We start from the raw sequence: 14,677 nt of genomic DNA on the forward strand, positions 1-14,677 counted from the left end.
ACCTCACCTTGCAAGGTCCTCATCAAAAGAGTCCATCCGGACATTGACCTGGGCCTCTCGAGTAATGGAGAAGGAAGACTTCCCCGTGGAAAAGTCTCCTTTGGCTCCCAGCTTCTCTCGGCTCTCAGAGGTCTTTCTTGGGGGAGGTGATGAGCTTTTCTCCTGGACTGCTTTGTAAGCAGTCACTCGGAAATTCTTTTCAGGCACAAACCCCCTGTGCCCACTTTCGGTTCTCTTGAGCCCTCCCCGATCCTCCTTTTTAGATCTCTCTGAGAAAGACTCCTCCTCCAGCTCCTCTGTTTTCCTTTGCTTTTCCTTCCCTGAAGGTGCATACACCAGGCCCTCCCATTTGCCTGACTTCTCCTCATCCTGGTTTTTGTTCACACCTCCTATGACTTTCGACATAAATTTGGGTTCATCATCAAACTCAGAATCCTTCCTTCCTTTAGCTTTGTCTTTATCTTGATCATCCATATCCTCCTTGTGGAAGTCGGCCATCTTCTTCTCAAAGTCATCTCGGAGCTTATACCTTTTGGGAGACTGGCTACCCCGAAAAGGCTTCTCAGAATCAGTTTTAGGAGCAAACAGATCAGATTTTATTTTCGAATCACTCAAGCCTGCGTCAGAGTAGCTCCCTTTCTCTTTTATTTTCTCTTTATCCGTATTTGTTTGTTTCTGTTCCTTATCTTTTCCATTCTCTGTCTTCTGCTCATCTAGATACCTAGTGATAAAAACACAAGGAAGACACACAAGAGGTTTCTTAAGCAACTTGATCTAAGACAGCCCTGTATGGTCTTGGGTTTTTGAATCTCTGAACAAACATGTCTCGTGGATTCCAGTGTTACCAAAGGACTTTCTATTTGGCTTTCTAGTAATTTAAGAGAAAAATATATGGTCCATGGAGTTGTGTCTTATAAAAGCAACCAAAAAGAAAATAACAAAGGTAATTTTTAGGATACTGAAAAACAAAACCTACTTACCTGTAAGTGGTCTAGGAAAAAAAAAATTAAGGTCTTATCCAACCTTCAATCAGTCACTTATAATCTGCTTTCAGCAAAGTTAACATAGAACGATCAACACCTTGGATTGTTTTGCTTTTATACAACTCACATTTGGAAATACAAGTCTCAAAAGAGACTTCAAATTTGCTTCAAGTCACCTAGAAGATCTAAATATGAAATATACTGCAAACACAAATAAAAACAAAATACATGTTAATTGAGGGGAGGGGGGGCAAAAATCATCCTACTCTTTCTTATGGAAAAGCAGAGCTCATACCCAAGTCTTCTAAAGACATTCATAGTTCTGGCAAGGGACAAAACTTACGTTTTAAAGTAGACTTACTAAAGGCTGGAAAGTACAGATTCTGAACGAATATCTCATTTGTACCATTAATGGAGAAATATGACAAAACAGAATCAAAGGACAGCAGGACATCAAAGAATACACTAATAAGAGAAAAGAAAAGGGGAAATCCCCACTTGCCCGGTAAGTCCCTCTTGACAACCTGGTCCTAATGCAACATCTCTGTTATGTCTCTGCTGTCCCAATCCATCCAACCACACAAAGATTCAAGTTCCAACTCACCGTGTCCCCCAGGGTATAAAGACGGAAGCACTGTCACATCCTCTCCTAACACGCAGCCCAGTTAGCTTCTACTGGGACATACACCCACCTTGCGATTTTAAAACAAGGCCTTCCTGGACTAAGCCTTGGATTTTCCCATTCTGCACAGTCTCCTCAACCGGAGGGTGTGAAAGTGCAGCTCTTCACCATGATGGGCTGATGTAGATCAATCACAGTAGATGGTGGTTCTTAGCGGGTCTAACAGCTCCAATGGCCATTCATTTGGGCAAAGATCATATTTTTTGATAGCTGACCCACAAATCTCTACTGTTCTTTGGCTTACATTGGTAGAATCCAAGGCAAATTTTAAATGTGAAAACATCATTTCAGAGTAGTCTAAAGAAACTTTATGCTGCAATACAAATTCAGGAAGGTAGGAAAGCTAGAGTTAAGCTTAAGACATCCTTGAGTGATGCTTTTCAATTTTGCTAACGTCAAGTTTAGGAAATGGGGATTACCTTTTTACCATTAATCACAGCTCTAACTTAGATTACATTACAATTAAACTGCCAGCTGGTGAGATAAAACCCAACCAGGAAGGGGAAACAAGATACTTGCCTCTTGGTATAGGCTGCTCCTCCTGAAGCAGCAGCCTCCTCCTTCTGAGACGAATATGTGGAGCCAGTGGCCGGTGGACTCTTACCCACAGGGCTCTTCTTGGATGGACTCAAGGACCCAGAGCCATGGTCAAACTGACCTTGGTGTCCCCCAGACTGGTACCCAGAACCACCCTGCAGAGCTGAGCCCATCTGGGATGTGCTGGAGAGTGGAGGGCTAGGTTTTGGCACAGGGCTAGGACGGGGAGATCGCCGTCTCACTACCACAGACTGGAGGGGGCTTTTCAGAGCAGGGCTCCGCTCCCGGGGACTCAGCTCGGAAACCACTGATCCCCGTGATGCAGAACCAGCACTGTATGTGGTGGCATCTGCCCATGGCTTCGAGCTCTCAGATGCTTTTGTATCTTGAGAAGTGCCTCCAGAGAATGTCTGCTCCTTGGCCTCTTCTCCCTGGTTATCCCCAGCAGCCTGAGATGGCCGGCTATCCTTGGAAGAGGACTTTTTCTCCTTTGCAGACTTGCGCTTAGAAGATTCAACTCGGCTGTGGTTGGAGGAAGAACGAGAGGATGAGGAGCGCCTTGACCTGTCAGAGGAAGACTTATCGGAGTTTCTAGAATGGCTCCTGGACCGTGGTGAAGGAGACCTTCTCTTTGGGGACCGGGATCGGGAACGGCCCCGACGAGGACTGTACGCTTGCCGATAATTCTGCCAATTTGAGCGGTAGTTTCCATAGCCTCCTCGGTTATACTGGCCCCATGGATAAAAGCCTCTGTTGCGCCCACGGAAATAATAGGGCCTTCTATAGCCTCTGTTGTGACCTCGGAAATCCCGATTCTGATATACTCTTGGGTGATTCCTCTCTCTGTTATGAGCTGGAGAATATGATCTGGAACGAGACCTAGAACTGAAAGGGGAATGAAGGGGAGGAGAAATGTTTGAATTTTGACACAAGCATTTTTTTCATTAAAACCTGCCAACAAAAAAGTAACATTTTGAAATTCCTGCTCATAGGGGAATATTTAAGTATTTAATCCCACTGCTTATGACCATATTAAGTACAAATATACAGATAAGAATCATTTTAACAAAATGAGACACCAAGACTGCTTCATTAACATTATAGCACATTTTAAATGAAGATATATTTCTAGAGTGAAAGAATATCAAAGTGTTCATAATGCAGTAAACTAAACAAAGGCCATTTTAATATAGTATACTAATTGGTTAAGAGTTCCACAGTACAGAGGATTTTACAGGTCCCTAGATCACTGGACGTGAGGAAGAACTACAAGCTGTGGTACCCAGACTGGTAACTGTTCCGGTCCTTTGTCCCTATACTGTTATAACACTCTACTCCTCATCCTATTCACCTCTCTCTGCCTGTGCAGGGCTAATTTCTTAGATTCCACTAAGACCTGGGATTGTAAAAACACAATAACAAGTCTAAATCAAAGAACACTTAAATAGGGACTTAGAGAATACATCTGTTCAAAGCTTAAAAGATTTTAAACTGAAATTAGATATACAAGCATACAAATATTAGTTTTTTACTGGGGACCTGGAAATGGTCCCACCATTTATTTAGGTCAGTTTCTGTGGCTGAAGTACAAGATATTACCTAGGTCCCACAAGAGGGCACTATTTGACCTAAGATACCCAAATACACAGGAGATTAGCAGAGACTACAAAACAAACCCTCTCACCCCATGTATATCTTTCAAGTCAAAAGCCTAAGTGTTGCGTTCTTTATTGTTAAAAAAAGTCAGAACTCTAACTTGGCAAAGGCACATTTCCAAAACCATGAGTATTCAACAGTAACCTAACTTTGTAAAAATTACGTGTCTGTGAATGCCAGGCTCGTCAATGACAGGGAGCTACGCTTCCATCAAAAAGTCAAAAACGTTATTTCTTGGTGTAAAAATCCACTGGCGTTCTTGGATACCACCTGTCTTGTTAACTAAGATACAGATCATTAACATTAACCACTATTCCTAGTTAGCCAGAAATATGTAAAATTACTAGAAAATGCTTTCCAAAAACATTTTCTTTACATATAGAACATAAACCATTCAGTTACTCAGCAGGCCTGAATGGAAACCAATTCATTGTTTGTTTTATAAATAACTCCATTTAGCAAATGTGACAGGCTTTAACAAAATGGTATTTAAAAAAAGAAATTTACACTTAATTTAGTCTAAAGAAGATAAAGTTGGATTGGTTTTCTACTACTTATTACCTGCGGTGCTCAGGTTCTTGTCTACCCCAAGAACAAGAGCAACTGGCAAGATGCATCATACTGCTGGTTGTTAATGACTGCTATGTAAGTACAATAAAAAAAAACTTACCTTCCACACTTTTCATTCGAAAATAGTACAGTATAAGAAAAGAAGGAAGAGGCAGATGCAGGCTATAAAACTGAATGTGACCCGATTAAGTGGCTATACTTGAGGGAGGTGCTGCACCGCCAGCACTAAGGAGGGTTTAATTCATGTTGCCATCCTCAGAGGCTACTGCTGCTTCTGTCACCAATTACTAGTGAGGGCCCTGGGGCATACTGCATCCAAAACCCGTAGTCACTGCACAGATGCAGGAACATGAGTCTCTGCAGATTGCAAATGAAGTTATTTACAAAAAGTCACTTGAAAGGATACAGTCTGTGAAATACAATGAAACAATCAATTTTCCCCAATTCTGTAGAACTCAGCAATTAATTTTAAGGCATGGTTTCTCAAACTCTCTGGATAGTACAATTTCCTTGTAGAAGGAAAACAAAAGGGGGGAAAAATCATCAAACAGATAAGCCAGAAATAAAAATTGAACATGCAGCGGCAAATTTATCTGTTTCTAAAAAACAGAGAAGTCAAACTAGAATGAAGTATAAAAACATGTTTTATAGTGGAGAAATTCCTCCAAAACAATAATCTTCTAGGTATAAGACAGCACATCTAAAGTGACTCTAGACCTATCCCAGCACATATTGCCTGCCTAAGATAGTTTTCCCTCATTAGCCAAGTCAATGACCATGCCAAATGATTTACAGGGTAAGGTGATCTGTCCAGACAGATCTGCCTGGAGTTCTAGTTTTCACAAATACTTCAGAGGTGGTTAACATTTTTCAATTTTATTTGTGTCTGTTCTATTTTCTGTTTTGGTTGTACAGCCTCTTATTTTTGAACCAATTACTTAGTTTCCATTTATTAAAGTTTTAAAATGTTACCTTTCAGAACCAAATAGGCTAAAACTGAGGTTCAATGAGGCCTAATCAAAACCTCTGAAGTGCCCTGGCCGGTTTGGCTCAGCGGTTAGACCACTGGCCTGTGGTCCAGAGAGACCCGGGTTCGGTTCCCACTAAGGGCATGTACTTCAGTTGCAGTTTGTCCCCAGCCCTGGTTGGGTCGTGAGGGTGGCAGCCACTCAATGTGTCCCTTTCACATAGATGTTTCTCCCTCTCTCACTTCCTTTCTCTCCCTCCTGCTCTATGTGAATAAAAAATGGAAAAATGTCCTCGGGTGAGGATTAAAAAAAAAACAACAACAAAAAAACCTCTGGAGTTACTCTGGAAATAGGAGTAACTAAGAGTCTTTGCTCAATCCCAAAACCTTGATGGTAACTTCCAGAGGTAGATGTAAATTTATTTAGTGGATTTTCCTTCTTTTTTGGAGTGGTTGAGGTGGGACAGAATTGTACTTATAGAGACTCTGACACGATTGGGCAATAGACAGACGATCTAGTCTAGAGTTTGAACAATGTCTGGGATTAAAATGCATGCCCAATAAACATGAGAGGGAGAAAAAACCCTAAGAGCAGTTACCCTCAAGGTGTAATGTTATCTTTAAAATTTTCTTTCATTTATTTATTTTTAGAGGGAGAGGGAGAGGGAGAGGGAGAGGGAGAGAGAGAGGGAGAGGGAGAGAAAGATAGAAACATTAATGAGAGAGAACATCGATTAGCCACCTCCTGCATGCCCCCCACTGGGGACTGGGCCCACAACCTGGGCATGTGCCCTGACCAGGAATTGAACCAGCAACCTCTTGGTGCATGGGTCAACGCTCAACCACTGAGCCACACCAGCCAGGCTGTAACGTTATCTTAAAAAAAAAACCAAAAAAACCTAGTATTTCTTTTGAGGAAGAGACTCAAAATTTTAACTCCCTGTTCTACATTATATTGGAGTCATCAATACTTATGCACACTTACTTTTTGTTTAACTTCTGATCTGAAATTAATTTTCAGGCAGGCTTCTCACAGATTCCATTTAAGAAAAAGCCCTGGCCAGTTTGGCTCAGCGGTTAGAGCGCCGGCCTGCGGTCCGGAGAGACCCGGGTTCGGTTCCCGCTAAGGGCACGTACCTCGGTTGCAGTTTGTCCCCGGCCCTGGTTGGTCGTGCGGGTGGCAGCCACTCGATGTGTCCCTTTCACGTCGATGTTTCTCTCTCTCTCTCTCTCCCCCTCTCTCTCCCTTCCGCTCTGTCTGAACAAAAAAATGGAAAAATGTCCTCGGGTGAGGATAAAAAAAAAGAAAAAACTTGTTACCCTGGCCAGTTTGGCTCAGTGGTTAGTGTGTCAGCCTCAGGACCAAAAGTTGCGGGTTCGATTCCGGTCAAGGGCATGTACCTTGGTTGCAGTTCAGTCCCAGCCCGGGGTTGGGGTCGTGCAGGAGGCAACCAATCGATCTCTCTCCCTCCCTCCCACTCTATCTAAAGATAAATGGAAAAATATCCTCAGGTGAAGATTAAAAAAAAAAAAAGAAAGAAAAATAACTTGTTCTTGTTGGGAGGAGGGGGTAAAAATCCTACCAACCATTTGTTTAATAGACCCTAGAAGTACTATGGAACCATCAAAAATAAAGCTTTTAATAATAATTTTTCCTGAAGTTTATTTTAAATTTCATAATCAATTAATTTAAGAAAAGGATTCTAAAGACTTATCAGAAATAAACAGCAGGGGTTCCAAGTAGTAAAATTGAGAAATTACTCCTTGCCTAATTCAATTCTCACAAAAACATAAAATTGTGCAAAGACTCCCCGTTTGCTATTTAAAAACATCAATGTTTTCCTAATGCACATATAGAAACTAGTATCTACTGAAAGGTTCTTATCTACCCACAAAAAAAAATTAAAACAGTTTCAAAGAATGAAAAACCCACTCACAACACATCAAGAGGAAAATATGCTGAAGGTTTGGCATCCTATTCGAGGACATAATTGAAATAGGGAAATCCCACCTAAAGGTGTGAAAACTGACTGAATTAAAGAATATTGGCAATAAATATAAAAGAATCATTTGCACATTTAGTAAGAAGACAAAGTGATGTCTACAATAGTGGTTTTTAGATTAGTTTTCAGATGTGTTTCCTAAACAGATGCAGCTTGTTAGTATCTGGCACATCAGGTGTATACAAATGACTCCTGGTAAGGTTTTTAAGGTTTATTTTAGTGGGTTAAGACTTCTTTTCCTTGCAATGTCGACCATACTAGTAACAATCCTCTTAGTTATCCATCTTTCCTGATGAAAATAAACTTTGGTCCAAGACTCCATAAATACTTCATTGAAAAATAATCAGATGTAGAGATTTGACGTAAGCAGCTCAAATAAAAATAAAATGCTCTTCCTTCCAAAGTAGATGTGAAATAGTACGTGCTGGCACAGGAGAACAGGAATTAGGCAAACAGTTATGGCAAGCAGAGATGATTTGGATTTGTAGCATTTGAAGAAACCTGGACTATCTTACAGCCCAATCTCCACCTGAAGCCAACCTCCCCTTTCCATTTGACTTTCACAGAAAAGAGTCTAACAGAAGATCTTTAAAGACCCATCTAGCCCGATATGCAATCACACCCACTTACCTCAGCCTGCGCTTCCTTGAACGAGAGACAGATCGACTTCGGGATCGAGACTTTGAGAATGAACGAGAACGAGATCTTGATGCAGATCTTGAGCGAGAAGAACGAGATCCAGACTTGGATTTGTTTGTTTTCGACATCTCTGAAGAAGGGGTCAGTTACTTTTCAATTACACCTAATGTAAGGAAAATAGATTCAAACAAATGAGTGAGTCCCTTTCCAAAGTTGAACTTCTCTGGACACTTAGAAACAACTTTATAAAAAATACAGATGAAATAACAGATTAAAAAACAACAACACTTGGCCCTTTCATCAAGGAGGATTTGACTTCTAAGCAATATAATCCACAGACCAAGCCACAGCAGCAAATGGAAAACCTAACACGTAACTTGAACCGGGTACCATTATAAAATACTGGCAAAAATGAGGAGAGCTAACAATATTTGCTGCAGTCCTTTCTGAATGGGCCAACAAGTTTTATGAACTAAGTTAGCTAACCTGAAATAACCCAAGACAGTCTTCCCAACTCTTAATAGAAGAAATCATATGCAATGATATCTTGGTTATGGGCTATCTTAGAAATGGTACACATCTGACCATTTCCCTAATCCCCAGACCTTGAAGTCAGAAGCATATCCTTAATATTTATTTGCAAAGAAAAGGCTTTAAAAATGTAAGAGTAGTCTCAAATATTTTAATACAACAATCTATACTTACATCATCCTGTAAAAATATAGGATATTAATCCATAAATATAGGACTAAAGTAATTTATAAAGTGAAGAACTATCACTTTCTTCTTGCTAGTCATTAGCATCAACTTTCTTTTAGGGTCATTTGCTCCTATAAAAAAAACAAAATTGTCTTTTTCTTTTCTTTCCCCCTCCATAGGAATGAACAGAGTTGCCCTGACTGCTGGGTTTGGTCAGCAAGGTACACTGTCAAGCTGACTCACTTATTCTCTTTATACCCTACTAGAACTTTGGGCATCTTCCAAGGAGCAAAAACTTGCAGTGCTAAAGCATGTGTCTACCAAAGACCAGGAATAAGGGATATATCAAAGATAACAAAGCTAGTATATGGCCAAACCAGGCCCAAACTCCAGGGCTTATTCCATCACACCTCACCATCTCACTGCTTAGCAAAAGATTCTTTTAAGTGATGCTGCTCCCAGCTTGTGAAGGGAAAATAACAATCAACAAATATTTCAACCTCCCCGACCACCCAAAATTCAGATTTTAGCTCAAAAGCTATCTGCTCAGAGGTTTGCCCTGGCCACCCCGTCAGAAATAGCCCCCCAGTCATGCTCTAGGGTCTCATCTGATACCTTGTTTTTTCTCTTAAGAGAACTCAATTCAGTACTTGAAAACTATCTTGTTTACGTTTTTGTTCTCCATCTTTACCCAACTAGAAGGTAAGCTTTCCACCAGCAGAAATCTCATCTTTCTTATTTACTTAATGCCCAGAATAGTGTTAAAATAAGAAACAGAGACCAGCCTTGAAATTTCCCCGAGCAGATAAAACCAGTGCAGTCATACAAATAAAGCTTAATTTAGCTTTTTTGCAAGACTACCTTGACAGTGTCATTTCTTGCTTATGCCTCTGGAAATCATAAACAAAACTTGAACTGTTTCCCAAGGTTGATACAAAGTAACCACTGAAAATTCTAATATTATAACCAATCACTGTGAAGAATAGTCACTGCTTTCTCACTATATAAACTTCTTAACAATATACCCGTGAGACTCATTCCATGTTTTGGTTTGAGTGCTCCCGGTTTGTGAACTGTTTTTTTGTTTTTTTGGTATGTGCACAATAAACTTTTACTAATAATGGCTTCAGTAATTCACTGGTTTTACTTGTTATTTCTGAACTATTGTTAACAAGTGTTTTAAAAATGTTTTTTATGAACTTATTTTATCCTCAAAGAGGGCATTATCATCTCCCATTTTACAGGTTTAAACCTAGCCAATCTGGCTCCAAGCCAGGGTCCTTAACCACTATTATTCCACCTCTGTACAGCAACAGAAGTCATTCACAGATCTGTAGAATTAACGATTACAAGGCTTCTCTCCACTCTTACCAAGCACAGGATCTGGTAAAGGAGGCAAGAGGTAGACAAACTGAAAGGTGGTATTTGTTTCTAATTATTACATTCATAATTTTAAGAACTTTTCAAAAGGCAAAAGGTCCAGGAAGCTGCTATAACTCCAGCTCATAGGAAATAACCATAATCTCATAGACATAATTTAGAGAGGTCTGAAAAACTTCCAGGAAGCCAAAGACAAAGGGTGATGAGTAAGAGATTGCTTAATGAGGACACCAAAGACCTACAGTCTAGATCCTGCCAAACAGATCAAACTGCTGTGTGCTCTACCAAGGTTAAAGATACTTCCATTTGGAGCCAATTTCTGGCAGCAGTGTCCTTGTACAAAGCCAGGATAGAGGAATAAGTTACTCGAGGATAGGAGGTGGAGGTGTACCATGAACAATTTACAGAAACTGAATACTGAAAATACATTTTGTTTTGCTAGCTGGTCTTCAGCACATTTTGGGATTCTCTCTCTGGGTTTATTCTTGCTGAATGACTTTCTTCTGTCACAAGTTTAGGGATATCTTTGCCTAGCAACATCTCTGTCCCATCTGCAATTCTAGCTTGGGCCAGAAATAAAAATACTTTTAGATCACTTACACAACAGGTGGACAATATCAGACTTTAGAAGAAAAAGAAAGGGCAACAGTTAGTGAAAAAGAAAATACTCGTTTCAACCCCCAGAAACCAGAAAATTAAGAAGCTAATTTTCACCCTGGCCAGTTTGGCTCAGCGGTTAGAGCGTCAGCCTGCGGTCCGGAGAGACCCGGGTTCGGTTCCCGCTAAGGGCACGTACTTCGGTTGCAGTTTGTCCCCGGCCCTGGTTGGTCGTGTGGGTGGCAGCCACTCGATGTGTCCCTTCACGTCGATGTTTCTCACTCTCTCTCCCTTACTCTCTCTCCCTCCCATTCTATCTGTACAAAAAATGGAAAAATATCCTCGGGTGAGGATAAAAAAGAAGCTAATTTTCATTAAGAGAAAAGGTGTCATCTGAATACATACAGAGCCAAACTTCACGTCTACACATATTAATCTTATGAGAATTGACAAGTATACTCAAGAGTGGCAATACTGCGACACCACCCCCACTCCTACTCCTGGAACTTCTTTAATGTGAACAGAAACTAATTGTAAAAACATCATTATACCTTGATAATTAAGTAGAATAATTTTGTATAATACAAACCACAGCTAGAAATAAATCAATGAAATATTTAACTCATTCAAGAGGGCTCTATCTAGACAGTAGGTAAACAATGATAAACTAAAATGGAGCTTATAATTTGGCACACATAGACAAATAAGCAAGCAAGCAAAATTATAGTTACAAATTCTGGTAAGAACTAGGAAGAAGACAAAGAAAACACTATTTTGGCAAATATATGCAGTGTGGTAGTTATTTACATAGGATGGTCAAGAAGTGGCATTTAAGCTGTCACCTGAAGACTAAGAAAGAGCCTAGCCGGTGTGGTTTAGTAGATTAAGCACTGTCCCATGGGACCCAGTCAGGGCACATGTCCAGGACTCCATCCCCAGTAGGGGGCATGCAAGAGGCAGCCAATCAATGTTTTTCTCTCACATAAATGTTTCTATCCCTTCCTCTCTCTCTAAAAAAATAAATAAAAACATTTAAAAATTAAAAAGAGCAAGTCACATGAAAAGGGAAGTATCCAAAAGATGTGTGAAATTTCTTCTCTCAATAATAAATATTTATACATACACACACTTCATATGCACATAGCTTTTCCCATTTCTAACATTTCCTCAGTGTCCGTGCTCTAAAAATGTAGTAAGACGTGAAATAGACAACTACTACCTTGGAAATCAATGTAGCACCTTTTACATCTTACAACTGCCTAGTATTTAGTTTCTGTTCAAACTATGACTTCACTAAAAGGAAGTTTTGCTTCTTTAATGATGCCTACTCTTTCTTCTGGCTAAAAATGCTGTTTCAGATTATGAAAAAGTATAGTCCCTACAGAAAAGCTATGGTATAACATGACACCTCATGGCTATGATGTCCTTCAGGTAAAAAAACATGTCCCCTCAAACATGACTATGTTGGATAAAAAGATTCTCACAATTTAGATAAGGTAGCCAGCCCTGGCCAGTTTGGCTCAGCGGTTAGAGCATCAGCCCACAGACCAGAGAGTCCGGGTTCAGTTCCCGCTAAGGGCATGTACCTTGGTTGCAGTTTGTCCCCAGCCCCGGTTGGGGTCGTGTGAGTGGTGACCAGTCAATGTGTCTCTCTCATATTGATGTTTCTCTCTCTGTCTTTCCTCCTCTCTTACTCCCACTCTATCTAAAGATAAATGCAAAAAAAAAAAAAAAAAAAGGATAAGGTAGCCATGTTCCTACACCAGCATTATAAAAGAATTCACCTAGTGACCAATACTATCTATTTGATAGAAGTGATCAATACTTACTATTATGTATTTGACATGTTAGGATGCAGAAATATAATAAGACCCAGTTCCTAACCTCCCAGTTAAGGGCCTAGTATGATCCAAATATCCTCAACTTTCCAACATTCTTCAGATGATGTGGTTTCATATACATTATTACCCTCTTTGCCACTTAATCAATTCCTGTTTGTTTGCTTTCATTGGGATACTCAGTACTTAATGTGATTCTCCAAATGCGGCGTAATATAGAACTATTTAGACATTAATGAGTTAGTTCTAAGTCTCCTCTTTCTGTTTCTGGCAGCCATATCACATGTTGATTCAGAGTGAGCTCTGAGTCACTAAGCCCTGAAGTCCTGTTTCATAAACCCTTCTTCAGCTGTAAGATGTCCTCCTCCTCCATCTTACATTTATACAACTATTGTTTTATCCCCCACCCCTTATTTAACACCCAAGTGTAGAATTTCAAACAGCCTTTTGAAATCATTTCAGATACCATTTTTTCACTTGGAGCCAGGGTTCATTTTCAAACTGTTCTGCACAGCCACTTACTTGAGAGCAGTTTTCAGACCAATCACCCTTTTCAAAGCCCAGCCTTCTCCACACAAACCACTTATCTAATTACCAGGCACATCAATGGTTCTTGAAAGAACATAACTTTTGGAAGAAAAGATGCATTTTACTTAAAACAAATCATGATAGAAGTATTAAGATATAATTACATGGCTTTTATGTCATTAAAAACACAGATCTTATTTTTCAACTCCAAGAAAAATGAGTAATATTGGTAGAGAAAGCCAAAGCAAGCTTCTCTAAATCAAAACCCCTCAAAGATAAGAAAGGATTAAATTACTCTTCTCCCTTTCTCATTCCAGATTAAGTTTCTTCTAAGTGTCCCTAGTGCTGTAGCAGCATTGTGCTTGGCACATGGTAGATGTCTGTTGAATTCACCAGAACAAACATTTTGGAAGTATTTATCACAGTTTCCCCATGTGTGGAGCCCTGTGGGTAGCCTATTGAGAGGTTATATTTGGTAGGAGGCTGAGTTCCTAAAGCTAAGTAGTCCAAACAAAAGCCTCTCAACAGACCACCCTGGGGTTTCAATTTTGGCAGCCTGAATAGCCAGGCTATACAGAAACCATACAAGTATCCTTCCACCCATAAATATTAGGCTCATATTAAAAAAGATCTTCTCAGATAATACTTAACTGTTCATTCATATATAAAGAAGGTTTATCATGCTCCCCATTCAGGGAGCATGCCCACACCTTTCCCTTCCCCCTCTTCTTCCTTCACAGGCTTGCAACTCCTAAACTCTAAGGGTCCCCAGGAGACTTGCAACTAGGGAAGCAATGGGCGGCAGCAGTAGCTCATTCCAGGCTGAAGCCCTGAACTTGTCTCCAAGGTCCCCTTCTGTGACTTCTCAGTGAGCCAAAGCAGCCCAGCCTAGGTTAATTCTTTTTTTTTTTTTTTTTATCCTCATCCGAGGACATTTTTTCCATTTTTTGTTCAGATAGAGTGGGAGAGAGAGCGAGGAAGAAAGAGAGAAACATGGATGTAAAAGGGTCACATCAAGTGGTTGCCACCCGCATGACCCAACCAGAGCCGGAGACAAACTGCAACCAAGGTACGTGTCCTTACTGGGAACCGAACTCGGGTCTCTCTGAACCACAGGCCGACGCTCTAACCGCTGAGCCAAACCGGCCAGAGCCTAGGTTCAATTCTTTCCTATAATATTTCTAGAGAGCCAAAGCAGCCCTCTCCTGTTGCTTCTTCTATCCTAAGCCCTTCCTTGTTTCACTGTCCCCAACTTTTTTTTTTTAATCCTCACCTGAGGACATTCTTCCATTCTTTGTTCAGATAGAGTGGGAGGGAGAGAGAGGAAGAGAGAGAGAGAGAGAGAGAGAGAAACATCAACATCAAAGGGACATATCGAGTGGCTGCCACCCGCACAACCCAACCAGGGCCAGGGACAAACTGCAACTGAGGTACATGCCCTTAGCGGGAACCAAACCCAGGTCTCTTTGGACTGCAAGCCGACGCCCTAATTGCTGAGCCAATCCGGCCAGGGGCACTGTCCCCAGCTTTAATAAATGTACTCTCAAAATAAATAAAATAAAATGAAGACGATTTACTACTAGTCACGCAAACAGAAA

General features: G+C 40.5%; 1 protein-coding gene across 3 annotated transcripts in view; it reads right to left on the reverse strand.

Annotated features, from left to right (window-relative positions):
- THRAP3 (thyroid hormone receptor associated protein 3) overlaps positions 1-14,677 on the reverse strand; it is a 46,259-nt gene that overhangs the window by 14,133 nt on the left and 17,449 nt on the right. For all 3 annotated transcript variants that reach the window (XM_036255426.1, XM_036255428.1, XM_036255427.1), the window contains 3 exons: positions 8,029-8,200; positions 2,185-3,087; positions 8-721 (listed from right to left, as the gene is read on the reverse strand). In XM_036255426.1, the coding sequence (XP_036111319.1) occupies positions 8-721; positions 2,185-3,087; positions 8,029-8,165 (1,754 nt within the window). In that variant the 5' untranslated portion in view covers positions 8,166-8,200. The remainder of the gene's footprint in view (positions 1-7; positions 722-2,184; positions 3,088-8,028; positions 8,201-14,677) is intronic.

Source organism: Molossus molossus, unplaced genomic scaffold (genome assembly GCF_014108415.1).
Source record: "Molossus molossus isolate mMolMol1 unplaced genomic scaffold, mMolMol1.p scaffold_m16_p_12, whole genome shotgun sequence".
NCBI classification, from domain to species: Eukaryota; Metazoa; Chordata; class Mammalia; order Chiroptera; family Molossidae; genus Molossus; species Molossus molossus.